At 45.0% G+C, this 14,397-nt stretch overlaps 1 protein-coding gene across 1 annotated transcript in view; it reads left to right on the forward strand.

The window, feature by feature from the left end:
* MAPKAPK3 (MAPK activated protein kinase 3) overlaps positions 1–14,397 on the forward strand; it is a 189,353-nt gene that overhangs the window by 141,294 nt on the left and 33,662 nt on the right. The window contains exon 10 of the mRNA XM_069206771.1: positions 3,502–3,587. Coding sequence (XP_069062872.1) covers positions 3,502–3,587 — 86 coding nt within the window. The remainder of the gene's footprint in view (positions 1–3,501; positions 3,588–14,397) is intronic.

Genomic DNA, 14,397 nt, shown 5'->3' on the forward strand with positions numbered 1-14,397 from the left:
GAGCTGATATTCCAGGTGTCACAGGCCTCCTATCCAGGGCCCTGGCCTCCTTCAGTGTTAAAGGAGTTTGAACTGCCCAATTGCATTCCTTACAGATTCAAACGGACCTATGATCAAACGGCACCTTATGCTTGCAAGGTCTTAACCTCGCAGCTAGCCCCCGAGGAGACCTCACGTTTAAAAGAAAGGGCAGAGTCTCCGCCCCTGGCCCCGTTCGGGGGCGGACGGGCTTGCCTCAGGCGCGTCCGCTGCGCGCCCACTGAGCTTCCTTCATTTTATACCGCTGGTCACGTCAGCTGAACCGCTAACGAGCGGTGCTAATTGCCAGTATCCGGAAGGAGGGCTCTGACAGACCCTCACTTCCGGCCACAAAAACTAAGAACAAAGGTAGAAGGAAGTTAAAAGTACACTCCCGACAAAACCCAGATGCTGCTAAAAAGAAATAAAAAGGTATGAAAGAGTATATTTTTAAAGGTATATTTTATATATTTCTAAAAGCTAAAACCTGCCTTTGACTCAATTGAAAGGAGCTTCTGGCTCAAAGATGCAAAAGGAGAAACTCAGTTCATCTCTAAGCTTTCAAGGTTTGTCCTAATTATATTTGCCCAATGGCTCTCTAAGTTCTTGTGAACAAGTGGCCTTCATGTTCTGGTATCAAGTCTATTCCAGCAGTAGAATTCAAGAAAAAGTGCAGGTATCTTCCAAGATATATCTGTCGATGCAGCAGATGCATCTTCTTTCTCTGCTTTTCCAACTTTAAATGGGAAGCTAGAATGTGATCGGAAGGTGATTCTTATAAAACCCAGAAAAGGTCACCCATTTCCCACTCCTTCTTTTACCTCAACGTGATATACTTCCTACTCTGAGGTTAGACTTGGTAGCAGGAGAGGTCTATCAAAACCCTTGCAACTCTTAGCACGCACCTAGTGCTATCCCAGAATAAAAGCAAAAATAAGGCAAACTCTTACTATACTACCAATCTATCCACCTGCCAGTATTTACTGCTCTATGTTTAGCCAAATACACTCTGCATGACCCACTGAGCTTATCCCAATACTCCAGTTTCCTGACCCTCTGTGCGCCCTAACCAAACATTTTAACACTTACATCATACAACCTTTTTTTTTAATGTCTAAGTTGGTACTCTGAATTATCTTTTTATTCAACCACACTTTTTACTTGGTACCTATCTCACATATTTTAAAACTATGGTTGTTTCTAACCTTAGTTTAAAAAAAGCAGATCTGACCTTCTCATCTAACTTTCGCCCAGTGCCCCAACTTCTAGCTAAGGTACCTGTATGCCTAGTCTTCAACTGCCTGACCCTATATATGAGGTCCAACAGTCTGCTAAGTCCCTTGGCAGCAGGATTCCATGCTCTAGACTCCACTGTAATGGCCTTTAAGCATTTGCCTAACTTCATCAACTTTCTACACTACCTCTGCGCATTCTCATACTTCTTGATGCATAAGGAGATTTCTACACTATCAACCACCCTGCTTTACTTTCCAGCTTAGGAATCGTTGACAGTGCTGAACACCTTTTTCCAGCTACTGCTCTGACTGGCGTTTCCCTATTAACAGAAAATCGAACAGATCACCATCCTCTGTCTTAACAATTGGATTGGTCCTCTCTCCTCATGGTTCTGGGCAATGGGCACCTTCCTCTCACTACATCACTTCCTTTGCCAATCCCATCTTTTCTTTTAGGTTCTCTTACTACTAGCATACAGACAACACCAACATATTCTGCTTTTTCCTGACTTTTGAACTGCTTTTTTTTTTTGCAATCCTGTATATATAACTGTCTTACTACTATACAACTCTAAATAGCCATGTACTCCTTGACGCTGTACTCAGTTAAGCCAGAGGCCCCATACTTTGCCTCTTCTGTGGGTACCCAAGGTTCTAGCTCTATCAGCTTTCCTACAGTCACACTGACTTTTGCCTCATCAGCAAAATTCTGGGCATTCTTTTTACCCCCACATATTTCTCAAATATATGCAAAATCTATTCTCATAATCCCATGTGCACAACCCTTTTGATAATACACTAATTTGTTATCTGCAACAAGAATACTGCAAAGGTTTTTTTAGTGGTTCTTCCTCATCACACCCCATCACTCCCCTTAATAAAGTCTTAAACTTAACCAATAGAACACTAGAGTCTCAGAAGCACCCATATTTCACACTGTGGTCCTCTATGCTGCTGGCTTTATGCCCAGAATTTGACTTTTCTGGACTACATTTCAGATGCAATATCTATGTACATCCCATCATGCACCATCAGATTAGTCTGTTATCAAATCTAATCTCACTGAAACCACCAAATGCACCATCCAAGTTCTGGAGATATTAATGCCATCCATTGACAAGGGCCAGGCAGTAAATTCAGGTGAAATATTCCCTTCTTTTTCTGGGTATTGTGTCTTCAACTGGTGGTTTAAGAAGGGTTGTTAAAAGTTGTGAAAAGGTTAAGTTTTCCCCTCACAGTGACAAATCTTGTTTAGGCACTTCAGCTGGCACAAGCCCACAGTATTCCCTGCCTCAATACAGCTCTATTTGATCTGGCCTGAACAACAGGAGCCATGTCCATTGGGTGAGCATAGCATTGTGAACAGGACACAGACGGTGCGTTCTCTGACGGCACAAGGCACCACCAATCAAAAACACGATGCAGCTTTATAAATAAAAACAATTCTGAAACCTTCATAATATATTTGTCAGTAGTTTTGTTTCAGCAGATCCACATACTACTTCTTAGATGATATGACATTACCCTGACAAAGTAGTCTTTTTAGCAAATTACATGTGGGTAAAATGCAAGATTGACTTTGGTGAATTACCTTTGGAGTATCTTTACATTATACAATACACTTACAATTATGAGACTTTTCTTTATTTTTTCCTTATATGACTAAAGTACTCATATACTGGATTTCCATGTTCTAGCTTTAATGCTGATTTGTGTGATCTTTCTTTTACCACTGTCAAATCTGATCTCATTTATCCACTAACCAGTTGCATGCATAATTCTCCAGGAACATATTTTTTAATCACTGGCTATCTAACATTTAATGGTTTCCTGTGAGCAAACATTTTTATTTTCAAAAGTATTATGTGCACCATAATGGTGTATTTGATAATTGTTGACTCTCTATAAATATTTTAATAGGCCAACACAAGTATTCAAATGTAAGTGGTTGTTCTCTAAAACAATATTTTCAGTTAAATAATGTATAACTAGCAAATGTTGCTCATGACATGATGGTAATAAGGACTCAGGATGTTTTCTGAAATAGGTACTGGAAGTATTGAATTATACATAAGATGCAGGAAATGATTTTGTCAAATATGGAAGAGTATGGACTGGAGGGAGTAACCGATATGTGGAGATTAGCATTTTATTAATGCTTCAGTCATAATCTAGAATATGCTTTTTATTATTGCTTTCATAAATTTAAATTAACCCCCAAATCCTTGTTTGTTTCATGTTTATTTAGCCAAGGAAATGATTCGACAGTTGCTGAAGACTGACCCAACTGAACGTATGACCATTACGGAGTTTATGAACCACCGTTGGATAAATGTGAGTTTGTCTACTCTTTAACCTTGGTCTCCTTTCCTTCTTCCATTCTTTCTCTGTATGCTGTCTCTGACCCTAAACCTATGTGCAGACTTCAACAGCTTGACGGTGGCCAAATAAATTACCAGGGTATTCTGGTTTATCCCTTTTCGACCGTCTCTGTTACTCTTGTTCTCCTAATCCCCTATTTCTAATTTCTAAAAATTCCTGGTAGGAATATTTATGAACAACACATATCAAAATTTAATTCATGTCACCTTTTAATTGCACTTGGCTTTTTATAGACATTGAGTTTCCAGCATATGATCAAAGTTAAAAAAACAGGAGTCAATCTACTTTTTTTAAAACTACCTGCTTACCTAGAACATTTTATATTTTCGCCCCTGGCAAGATTCCGAAATACTTTACAAAAAGTGAAAACTAAAGTGGTAGTGTTCCCACTGAGCACAAAGTAATGCTAAGTAGTCCCCCCCAGTGCAGCAGGCTTGGCTTGGCTTTGTACAATAATCTCCATTAAGCATAGTGTTATATCCATGTGTCTCTCTTGGAATGGTCTTACGTGGGGTAAGAATGTTGGTGTATGGATTGTTAGGGGGATTCCAGTGGAATGTGATGACGAGGAGGACGGTTGCGGTTGGAGACGGAGGTTGGGATGTTTTTCCTCTCATGGAACTTATGTATTCTTTAATAAAAGCTGAGATTTGGACTACAACATCTGTTCTCAGCGTTCATTTGGATATTATGCTTTGTAACACTGGCGCCGAGGGGCTTTCCTACGCCACTCGGAGAAGCATCCTGACTTCGCTCGGTGTTGTCACTGGAGTGCCATTCTTCTGTTTTCCTTGCCACCTTAATTTGTTTTTATTATTCTTTTGCGGGAGCTCTTTTGAACTCTATTTTGGTGGTTTTATTTTCATGGCCGTTTCTTCGGCTCGAGCGTCTGTACTTAAGCTCAATCGTCCTGTTTCCGGGGCAACCATCGTATTCTTTGAAGTCCAGCTTGTCTACACACACACTGTCTTCAGCGCGCTCTTCCTGCTGTCAGCGTCAGTTTCCAGGCAACCAGGTGTGTTTATACTTAGCTCATGCGTCTTTATTCCGACACAAGTGTTGGACTTTTGCTTATGCAGGGTCATCCCCAGTCTTTTTGCCTCCTGCCTCCTATTTTTTTTCTGACCTGTCGCTGTTGGCTTTTGAACTCTGAGCACTTTCCCACTGCTAACCAGTGCTAAAGTGCATATGCTCTCTGTGTGAAATTGTATGTGATTGGTTTATCCATGATTGGCATATTTGATTTACTAGTAAATCCCTAGTAAGGTGCACTAGAGGTGCCAGGGCCTGTAAATCAAATGCTACTAGTGGGCCTGCAGCACTGGTTGTGCCACCCACATAAGTAGCTCTGTAATCATGTCTCAGACCTGCCACTGCAGTGTCTGTGTGTGTATTTTTACACTGTAAATTCAACTTGGCAAGTGTACCCACTTGCCAGGCCTAAACCTTCCCTTTTCTTACATGTAAGGCACCCCTAAGGTAGGCCCTAGGTAGCCCCAAGGGCAGGGTGCAGTGTATGGATAAGGTAGGACATGTAGGACATATAGTAATGTGGTTTATATGTCCTGACAGAGAAATACTGCTAAATTCATTTTTCACTGTTGCAAGGACTGTCTCTCTCATAGGATAATATGGGGGCTACCTTTAAATATGATTAAAGCGTAGATTCCCCTAGAGAGTAGATGGACATGTGGAGTTTGGGGTCCCTGAACTCACAATTTAAAAATACATCTTTTAGTAAAGTTGATTTTAAGATTGTGCGTTTGAAAATGCCACTTTTAGAAAGTGAGCATTTTCTTGCTTAAACCATTCTGTGACTCTGCCTTGTTTGTGGATTCCCTGTCTGGGTCAGTTTGACAGTTGGGTTGTTTTTCACCTCACACCAGACAGTGACACAAAGGGAGCTGGGGTGTAACCTGCATTTCCTGATTAGCCATCTCTGCCAGGAGGGAGGTGTGGAGTGGTCACTCTCATCTGAAAGGACTGTGCCTGCCTCTAACAATGCCGGCTCCAACCCCCTGGTGTGTCTGAGGCCTTGCCTGGGCAAGGCAGGATTTCACAAGTAGGTGTGAGTCCCCTTTGAAGAAAGGTGACTTCAAAGACTAAAATGGGTATAAGAAGGGCACCCAAATCTACAGACTTTAGAAACACTTCTGGAATCAAGAGGAACCTCTGCCTGGAGAAGAGCTGTTAGCTGAGGAGGAAGTGCTGCCCTGCCTGTGACTGTGCTTTGTGGAGCTTTCCTGCAGTGCTGCTTCTGCCAGAGTAAGAGGGCAAAGACTGGACTTTGTGTGCCTTCCATCTTGAGAAGAAATCTCCAAGGGCTTGATCTAGAGCTTGCCTCCTGTTGTTTGAAGTCTCAGGGACAGCAAAGACTTATCTCTGCCAGCACCTGGAGCCTCTGGAGAGACTCCTACTCTGGCCTGTGGTGCCCATCCAGTTCCTGGGACCCTGAAAGGAGAAGCTGGCAGCCTAAAGACAAGAAAATCCACGCACAGAGCGCCTTGCGGGGAAAAGATCGACGCGAATCCGATCTGCGGCTGAAAAACGACGCGCCGCCCGCTCCGCAGCTGAGAAACGACGCTCGCAGGAAACGCGACCAAAGAATCGACGCACGGAGCAGGAGAAACGACGCGCAGCATCGCTGACGGAGGCTGGGAGATCGCAACCTGCACGGCTGGACCTTCGACTCATTGTGCGGCTGGATTTTTGACTCGAGTACCGCCGTGCGGAGTTATTTTCGACGCACGCCCGCCCGTGCGGGGTTATTTTTGACGCACACCAGGTACATGTTTTTAAAACTTCTTAAAGACTCTTTTTGATTTTTAATTAATAACTTGACTTGTGTATGGTGGATTTTTGTCGTTTTGGTCTTGTTTTGTTTAGATAAATATTTCCTATTTTTCTAAACCTGTGTTGTGTCATTTTGTAGTGTTTTCATTGAGTTACTGTGTGTGTTGGTACAAATACTTTACGCCTAGCACTCTGAGGTTAAGCCTACTGCTCTGCCAAGCTACCAAGGGGGTAAGCAGGGGTTAGCTGAGGGTGATTCTCTTTTACCCTGACTAGAGTGAGGGTCTTTGCTTGAACAGGGGGCAACCTGACTGTCAACCAAGGACCCCATTTCTAACATTGGTGATCAGCGGTCGGGATTTGGACTTGTATTTGTGCCTGACATACAATGATTAAGTGTACACTACTGTTTTGATCTGAGACCACTACGTGACCACATACTACTTGTTTGGTGATCTTTTGCTTTTTCTCTTAAGGACTCCTTTTTGTTCTACTTCCATGATTTTGCTGATCCCTTGACTGATTCTTTTTACTTCATTGGGAACTTATTTTCTGCCTTTGGAACTTTGCACTTGTGACCATCATGTCTCAATCTGGAGATGCAACAGCTGGAGCTGTGTTTGAAATGGAGAAACTGAAGGAGTACTCAGTTGCTCAATTGAAACAGTTCCTTAAAGATCTTGACTGTCCCACTAAGAGCTCCACCAGGGAGGGGGAGCTGCAAAAGGCACAGAGGGCCGGGGTGACAATCAAGAAGGCTGGAGGGCACACAGAGGAGGAGAATGTGGGTGGGGAAGTGCAGAGGATACACAGTGGTGTAGTGGAGGTACCTGTTACGCCTGGGGGGGAGGGTCCCCAGGAGGGGTAGCAGGGTGTCGTCTAAGGGTCTGACTCCTAAAGATGTGCAGGACAGACAGGCAGAAAGGGTTCGCCGGTTGGAGGCAGAAAAGTTGAGGATGCAAAGGGAGTATGACAAGTGGGAAAGGGACTTCGAGATACAAAGGATGATTTATGCTTACAAGCTTAAATTGAAACCGCTGGAAGTCATGAGGGCTGAATCCAGCTGGAATGGTGGCAGCAACAATTTTATATCTAGTGCTGCTGAAGAAATGCACATGCCCAGAGATGTGGTGCCCTACTTGAAGGAGGGAGTTAACACACACCAGGAGGTTCAGGGGTATGAGGTAGCTCCAGTGATGCACAGGGTCCCTGAGGTGGATTGGGGAACTGGCATGGGGAGTCATATTCCTACTGGTGGGAATGACACTCTACTGACTCTAGGTGAGAGTGACCGGGAGAGGGGTTCCCCCCAGGTAGAAGTCCTGGTTATGGAGTGTGAAGACATCCCAGAAGAGTGTGGGTTGAGTGTCAGGGACAGTCAGGTACTGTCTCACCAGTCTCAGAAGGGTGATGTGGGGTGCTTTTCCAAAGCAGAGTCACTGGATGGTTGGGTGAAGGGTACTTTGGTTAATTCATGTAAGGGGCTGAGTGATGTAATTGCTGGAGAGCATATGTCTAGTCCTTATTTTCCAGAGCTACGCCAACACCAGGTGGAGTGTGAGTTCTCTGACCCCAGGGAGCTTACAATGGAGGCAGACCTCTTGGTGAGTACCAGAGAGTCTGAAGAGGCATTTGGGGGTGCTCCTGAGAGGAGTGGCCTAGGTATTTCCCAACCAGGTGAGGTAGGGAAGGATTGTAGTGTCCCAGGTAGGTCCCAGTGTAGTGGGATGGGTGAGGGACCCCATGTCCAGTCTCTGAGGAGAGGGAATGGGGATGGGCTGAGGTCCAAGGTGCCCGAGATCCGGTCCCAGGTCCTGGAGGGTTCCATGAGGGAAGCCTAGCCTGTACCATAGGGCCATCTGTTGAGGGAGACCCCACAGTGTCAGGAGAACTTGGGGGGGCGGCTGTAGCCAGCGTCCCACCAGTTCTGGTGTCTGGCAGTACCACTCCTAGTGAGGGGGTGCAGAAGTCCAGACAGAGGGTTGAGAGGGGGTTGCGGACCCCAGTGGAGAACCTGGAGGGTCAGGGGTCAGCTCTGAGAGCAGAGCCCCCCAGGAATGACCTTGGTAAGACCATTTCGGGGTTCGGGGGAATCCAGACTCTGTCAGATGGGCAGAGGTCAGGAGACCTGCGCCAGCCAGACTCTTGTGTGGCCCTTGGGGACAGTGTGTCCCTTGAGGGGGGTAAGTGTGCCCCCCTGGAAGTCCTGGTGTGCCAGGCAGTGGTTCAACCGCAGGGTGGTGACCCTGGGTTGGATGACCAGGTTCAGAGGGTAAACTCTGACCTGGTGGGGGCTAGGTATGCCCCCCAGGAAGTCCTGGGTTGCCAGGCAGTGGTCCAGTCTGTGGGTACAGACCCTGGACTGGAGGATCAGGTGCAGGGGGTAAACCCTGACCTGAAGGGGTGGGCGGTTTGCCCAATCACCCCCCCTGGTGTGATTTCAAGGGGTACTCTCCCTGAGGGGGGGGTGCAGAACCCTGAGAGTAGGGACAGGGGAGAAAGAGCCTCACCCCTGGCCCTGGTCCAACCTGAAGGTACAGACCCCAGGTTGGCGGACCAGTTGCAGGTTAACAGCCCTGCACTGGTGGAAGAATTGTGCAGGACTGCTTCTACAAGCACCCTGACAGTTTTTGACTCTGGGGGTGCCGCTTCGGCAGGGAGGGTACAGAGCCCCAGAGGGGAGGACCAGGGTCAGGTTGTCATCCCTGACCTGGTGGAAGAGAGAGTGGTCAAAGGGTGCCAGGCACCTGGGGCTACCGCCCCCCACTCTCCGCAGTCACAGTGGTTGGAGAGGCCTGAGGTCGGGCTCTCATCCCTGACAGTTGTCCGGGGCCACCGTGGCTTGCTGTCCTGGTGGACAGAGTTGCCCCTGGGGGGGGGACGAGAGTCACACCCCGGGGGTGGAGTGGGCAACACCACTGTGTTGGCCCTGGTGGTACTATCTGCCCATTGCAATTCATCTGTGAGCAAAGTAAAGTTAGGTGCTGCACAGATGGTGTCTGTAGATGTGGAGAAGGGTTCCCCCTGGGTTAGCTTAGTGGGCCCTGAGAGTATGGACAGAGGGATCCAACTGGAGTCAGGAAGGCGTAGAACTGGAACATGCCCCTGCTGTTGTGGGCCTGGGTCCTTGTTCTATCGCCCCAATCAGGGAAGTACATCAAGGTATTGATTGTTCTCCCCTGGCTTTAGGCTGGTAGGGGGTCGTGTTGGACTTTTGCTTATGCAGGGTCATCCCCAGTCTTTTTGCCTCCTGCCTCCTATTTTTTTCTGACCTGTCGCTGTTGGCTTTTGAACTCTGAGCACTTTCCCACTGCTAACCAGTGCTAAAGTGCATATGCTCTCTGTGTGAAATTGTATGTGATTGGTTTATCCATGATTGGCATATTTGATTTACTAGTAAGTCCCTAGTAAGGTGCACTAGAGGTGCCAGGGCCTGTAAATCAAATGCTACTAGTGGGCCTGCAGCACTGGTTGTGCCACCCACATAAGTAGCTCTGTAATCATGTCTCAGACCTGCCACTGCAGTGTCTGTGTGTGTATTTTTACACTGTAAATTCGACTTGGCAAGTGTACCCACTTGCCAGGCCTAAACCTTCCCTTTTCTTACATGTAAGGCACCCCTAAGGTAGGCCCTAGGTAGCCCCAAGGGCAGGGTGCAGTGTATGGATAAGGTAGGACATATAGTAATGTGGTTTATATGTCCTGACAGAGAAATACTGCTAAATTCGTTTTTCACTGTTGCAAGGACTGTCTCTCTCATAGGATAATATGGGGGCTACCTTTAAATATGATTAAAGCGTAGATTCCCCTAGAGAGTAGATGGACATGTGGAGTTTGGGGTCCCTGAACTCACAATTTAAAAATACATCTTTTAGTAAAGTTGATTTTAAGATTGTGCGTTTGAAAATGCCACTTTTAGAAAGTGAGCATTTTCTTGCTTAAACCATTCTGTGACTCTGCCTTGTTTGTGGATTCCCTGTCTGGGTCAGTTTGACAGTTGGGTTGTTTTTCACCTCACACCAGACAGTGACACAAAGGGAGCTGGGGTGTAACCTGCATTTCCTGATTAGCCATCTCTGCTAGGAGGGAGGGGTGGAGTGGTCACTCTCATCTGAAAGGACTGTGCCTGCCTCTAACAATGCCGGCTCCAACCCCCTGGTGTGTGTCTGAGGCCTTGCCTGGGCAAGGCAGGATTTCACAAGTAGGTGTGAGTCCCCTTTGAAGAAAGGTGACTTCAAAGACTAAAATGGGTATAAGAAGGGCACCCAAATCTACAGACTTTAGAAACACTTCTGGAATCAAGAGGAACCTCTGCCTGGAGAAGAGCTGTTAGCTGAGGAGGAAGTGCTGCCCTGCCTGTGACTCTGCTTTGTGGAGCTTTCCCGCAGTGCTGCTTCTGCCAGAGTAAGAGGGCAAAGACTGGACTTTGTGTGCCTTCCATCTTGAGAAGAAATCTCCAAGGGCTTGATCTAGAGCTTGCCTCCTGTTGTTTGAAGTCTCAGGGACAGCAAAGACTTCTCTCTGCCAGCACCTGGAGCCTCTGGAGAGACTCCTACTCTGCCCTGTGGTGCCCATCCAGTTCCTGGGACCCTGAAAGGAGAAGCTGGCAGCCTAAAGACAAGAAAATCCACGCACAGAGCGCCTTGCGGGGAAAAGATCAACGCGAATCCGATCTGCGGCTGAAAAACGACGCGCCGCTCGCTCCGCAGCTGAGAAACGACGCTCGCAGGAAACGCGACCGAAGAATCGACGCACGGAGCAGGAGAAACGACGCACAGCATCGCTGACGGAGGCTGGGAGATCGCAACCTGCGCGGCTGGACCTTCGACTCATTGTGTGGCTGGATTTTTGACTCGAGTACCGCCGTGCCGAGTTATTTTCGACGCACGCCCGCCCGTGCGGGGTTATTTTGGACGCACACCAGGTACATTTTCACTCTAGCAGCGCTAGTGTGTTTTTAAAACTACTTAAAGACTCTTTTTGATTTTTAATTAATAACTTGACTTGTGTATGGTGGATTTTTGTCGTTTTGGTCTTGTTTTGTTTAGATAAATATTTCCTATTTTTCTAAACTTGTGTTGTGTCATTTTGTAGTGTTTTCATTGAGTTACTGTGTGTGTTGGTACAAATACTTTACGCCTAGCACTCTGAGGTTAAGCCTACTGCTCTGCCAAGCTACCAAGGGGGTAAGCAGGGGTTAGCTGAGGGTGATTCTCTTTTACCCTGACTAGAGTGAGGGTCTTTGCTTGAACAGGGGGCAACCTGACTGTCAACCAAGGACCCCATTTCTAACAACGAGCAACCAGTGTTTCCTCAGCATCGTTGCTTAGCAACACTACTGTATCTTCAGAAACCACTAAAGTGCTAATTGCTCTGTGCCTCCATCCTCTACTCCGAATTTCACTTCAGCATTTCACCGTTGGACCTACAGGACCTTATTTTTCTGCGTTTACAGTCATTTTTTAACTGTTTGGATTTCTGTCCTTCTCTCAACAACCTCTATTTGCACGTTATATTGACTTTATGAAGTTGTCTTAATTTTGTTACTCCAACATTGGCCACCTGTTTCTTCACTTTCCTCAGCCTATTGTGGTTTACCTACTGCAAAAGGCACGCATTCATATCTCATTATTGGTGGTCCACCTTACTGGTGCATGTCCTCACGTTTAAACAAGGACTTGAGACATTTCATTGTTTCTTTCATTTTATTTCTTTGGTTGTGTTTTTTTTTTTTTGGCTTTCTTTTGTGTCATTCTCCTCTTTTGATTAATTCTGATAACGCAGAATGTTGCTGCTCCTCCTTTCTTTCTCCCCACCCCGGGTGAACCTCCCATCAGGTGGGGTAAATGGAAGAAAGTTTTTGAGAGATATGCCAGAGTTTGTAGGACCTCACTAAGTACTGAAAGGAGAACTGTGTTATTGCTACACTGTTTAGGTACGGAAGGGCAAGAGGTTTTTGATCACCTCCCTGACATCCCTGACAGTGAAACAATCAATCTAAATGAATATGAAATTTGCATTAGGAAACTAGATCTGCATTATTTACCAAAGGTTAGCACCATATTAGAAAGATATTATTTCGGTAAAAGATTACAGTTTGATGGGGAAACTGTTGAAAACTATGTTACTGACTTGAGACGTTTGGCCTCCTCATGCAAGTTTGGTTCATCTCTTGATGAAAGAATTTGTGATCAATTTATGCAAGGATGCAATATTGACAAAGTACGTGATGAGTTGTGGTTGTTGGATGATCCTCATCTGGATGAAGTGATTTCCATTGCGAAAAGAATTGAACATTCCCTGAAGTATGTTGAAGTTATGAGAAAACACAGTTCTAATGATGTTTCTGTGGTAAAAGACAGTAAGTTCAAAAGTCATAAGGATGCCAGTAGAGAGTTGCCTCAGAACGTCTCTAAAAAGAAAAGATGCTATAGGTGTGGTAAAGAAGGGCATTTTGCAAAAGATAGGGTGTGTCCAGCTATTAACAGTTCCTGTTTATTCTGCAAGAAGAAGGATCATTTTTCGTCTGTGTGTAATCAACGGAAGTCTAAGTAGATGGTCAACTCTGTCGATAATCACATGGATGAGAGTAAGGATGGTAGGGATTTTCAGTGTGGTCAAATTGTTTTACAAGTATCTGACAATGGCGTTAAGGGCCCCTAAGATTATGTTATGATGAAAGGGAAAGAGAACTTGTTGTTCTTTGATTCTGGTGCCAAGATCACAATAGTTTCTAATCAATTTTATCAGGAACATCTAAAAGGGAAAATAAAATTATTGAAACCTGATATCAGACCGTGTGCATATGGTGGAGAACCAACAGAGTTACATGGCTATTTTCTAGGCTTGCTTGAGTATGGTCAACGTTATGTCTCTGGAAAGATCTATGTTTTGAAAAAGGGTGACAGCATAATTAGTTGGTGGCATCAAAAGGATTTGGGTGTCATGCTTGAACAGTTCTCATTCCATAATTCTTAAAGAGCAGTTATGTGTTGAGGAGGTGGGGAATGCCTTAGCATGCTCTGATTTAGTGACTTCTCTTCATTGTGACTTTAGTAAAATCTTCAGTGACAAAATAGGTTGTATGAAAGGATATTCTTACAAGATTAAATGCTTCCTGGTTCTATTCCTTTCTACAGTAAAGTTCGTAGTGTCCCTTTCTCCGTAAGGAGTGACCTTCAGGCTGAGCTAATGAGATTGAAGGATCAAGGAGTGATTGAAGAGGTGGAAGGTACGGAGTGGTTAGCTCCTATTGTTATTGCCAAGAAGGCTAATGGCAAGATTAGATTATGTGTGGATCTTCGTAAGCTCAACAAGTGCTTTGTGGTTGACAGGTATCCTCTTCCCAATATCTCTGAGTTAATTTCCATGGTCTCTGGAGCTAAAGTTTTTTTCTACAATCAATCTCACTTCAGCTTATCACCAAGTTGAATTAGATGAGTCATGTAGAAACTTTACAGCTTTTATTACCCCATATGGTACCTTTATATTTATACGGCTACCTTTTGTTCGATTTCTGCTGCCTCAGTATTTCAAAGAATAATGGAACGTGTTTTGAAAGGTATATGTGATGTGTGTGTATCAGGACGATATTCTGGTTTATGGCAGAGATGTTAATGAACATGTGGCAAGACTTAAGGAGGTTCTAGGAAAAATTGCGGAATGTGGTTTGACCATAAAAGCTGAGAAATGCAAGTTTGGAGTGAATAAAATTGATTATTTAGAGCACACCATTTATGGTGAGGGTGTGTTGCCCAAGAAAGAACTAGTTGATTCCATTTGATGTTTATCATCTCCTACGTCTAAAGAGAAATTAATGCGATTTCTTGGCATGGCTGAATATTACAGTAAGTTTGTCAGAAATTTAGCTAGTTCGTGTTTTAATATGAGGTGTTTATTAAAGAAAGGCGTTGAATTTACATGGAATGAGGAATGTGAGAAGCAATTTATTGATCTGAAGGAATCTCTC

The sequence above is a fragment of the Pleurodeles waltl genome, chromosome 9 (genome assembly GCF_031143425.1).
Source record: "Pleurodeles waltl isolate 20211129_DDA chromosome 9, aPleWal1.hap1.20221129, whole genome shotgun sequence".
Taxonomy (NCBI): Eukaryota; Metazoa; Chordata; class Amphibia; order Caudata; family Salamandridae; genus Pleurodeles; species Pleurodeles waltl.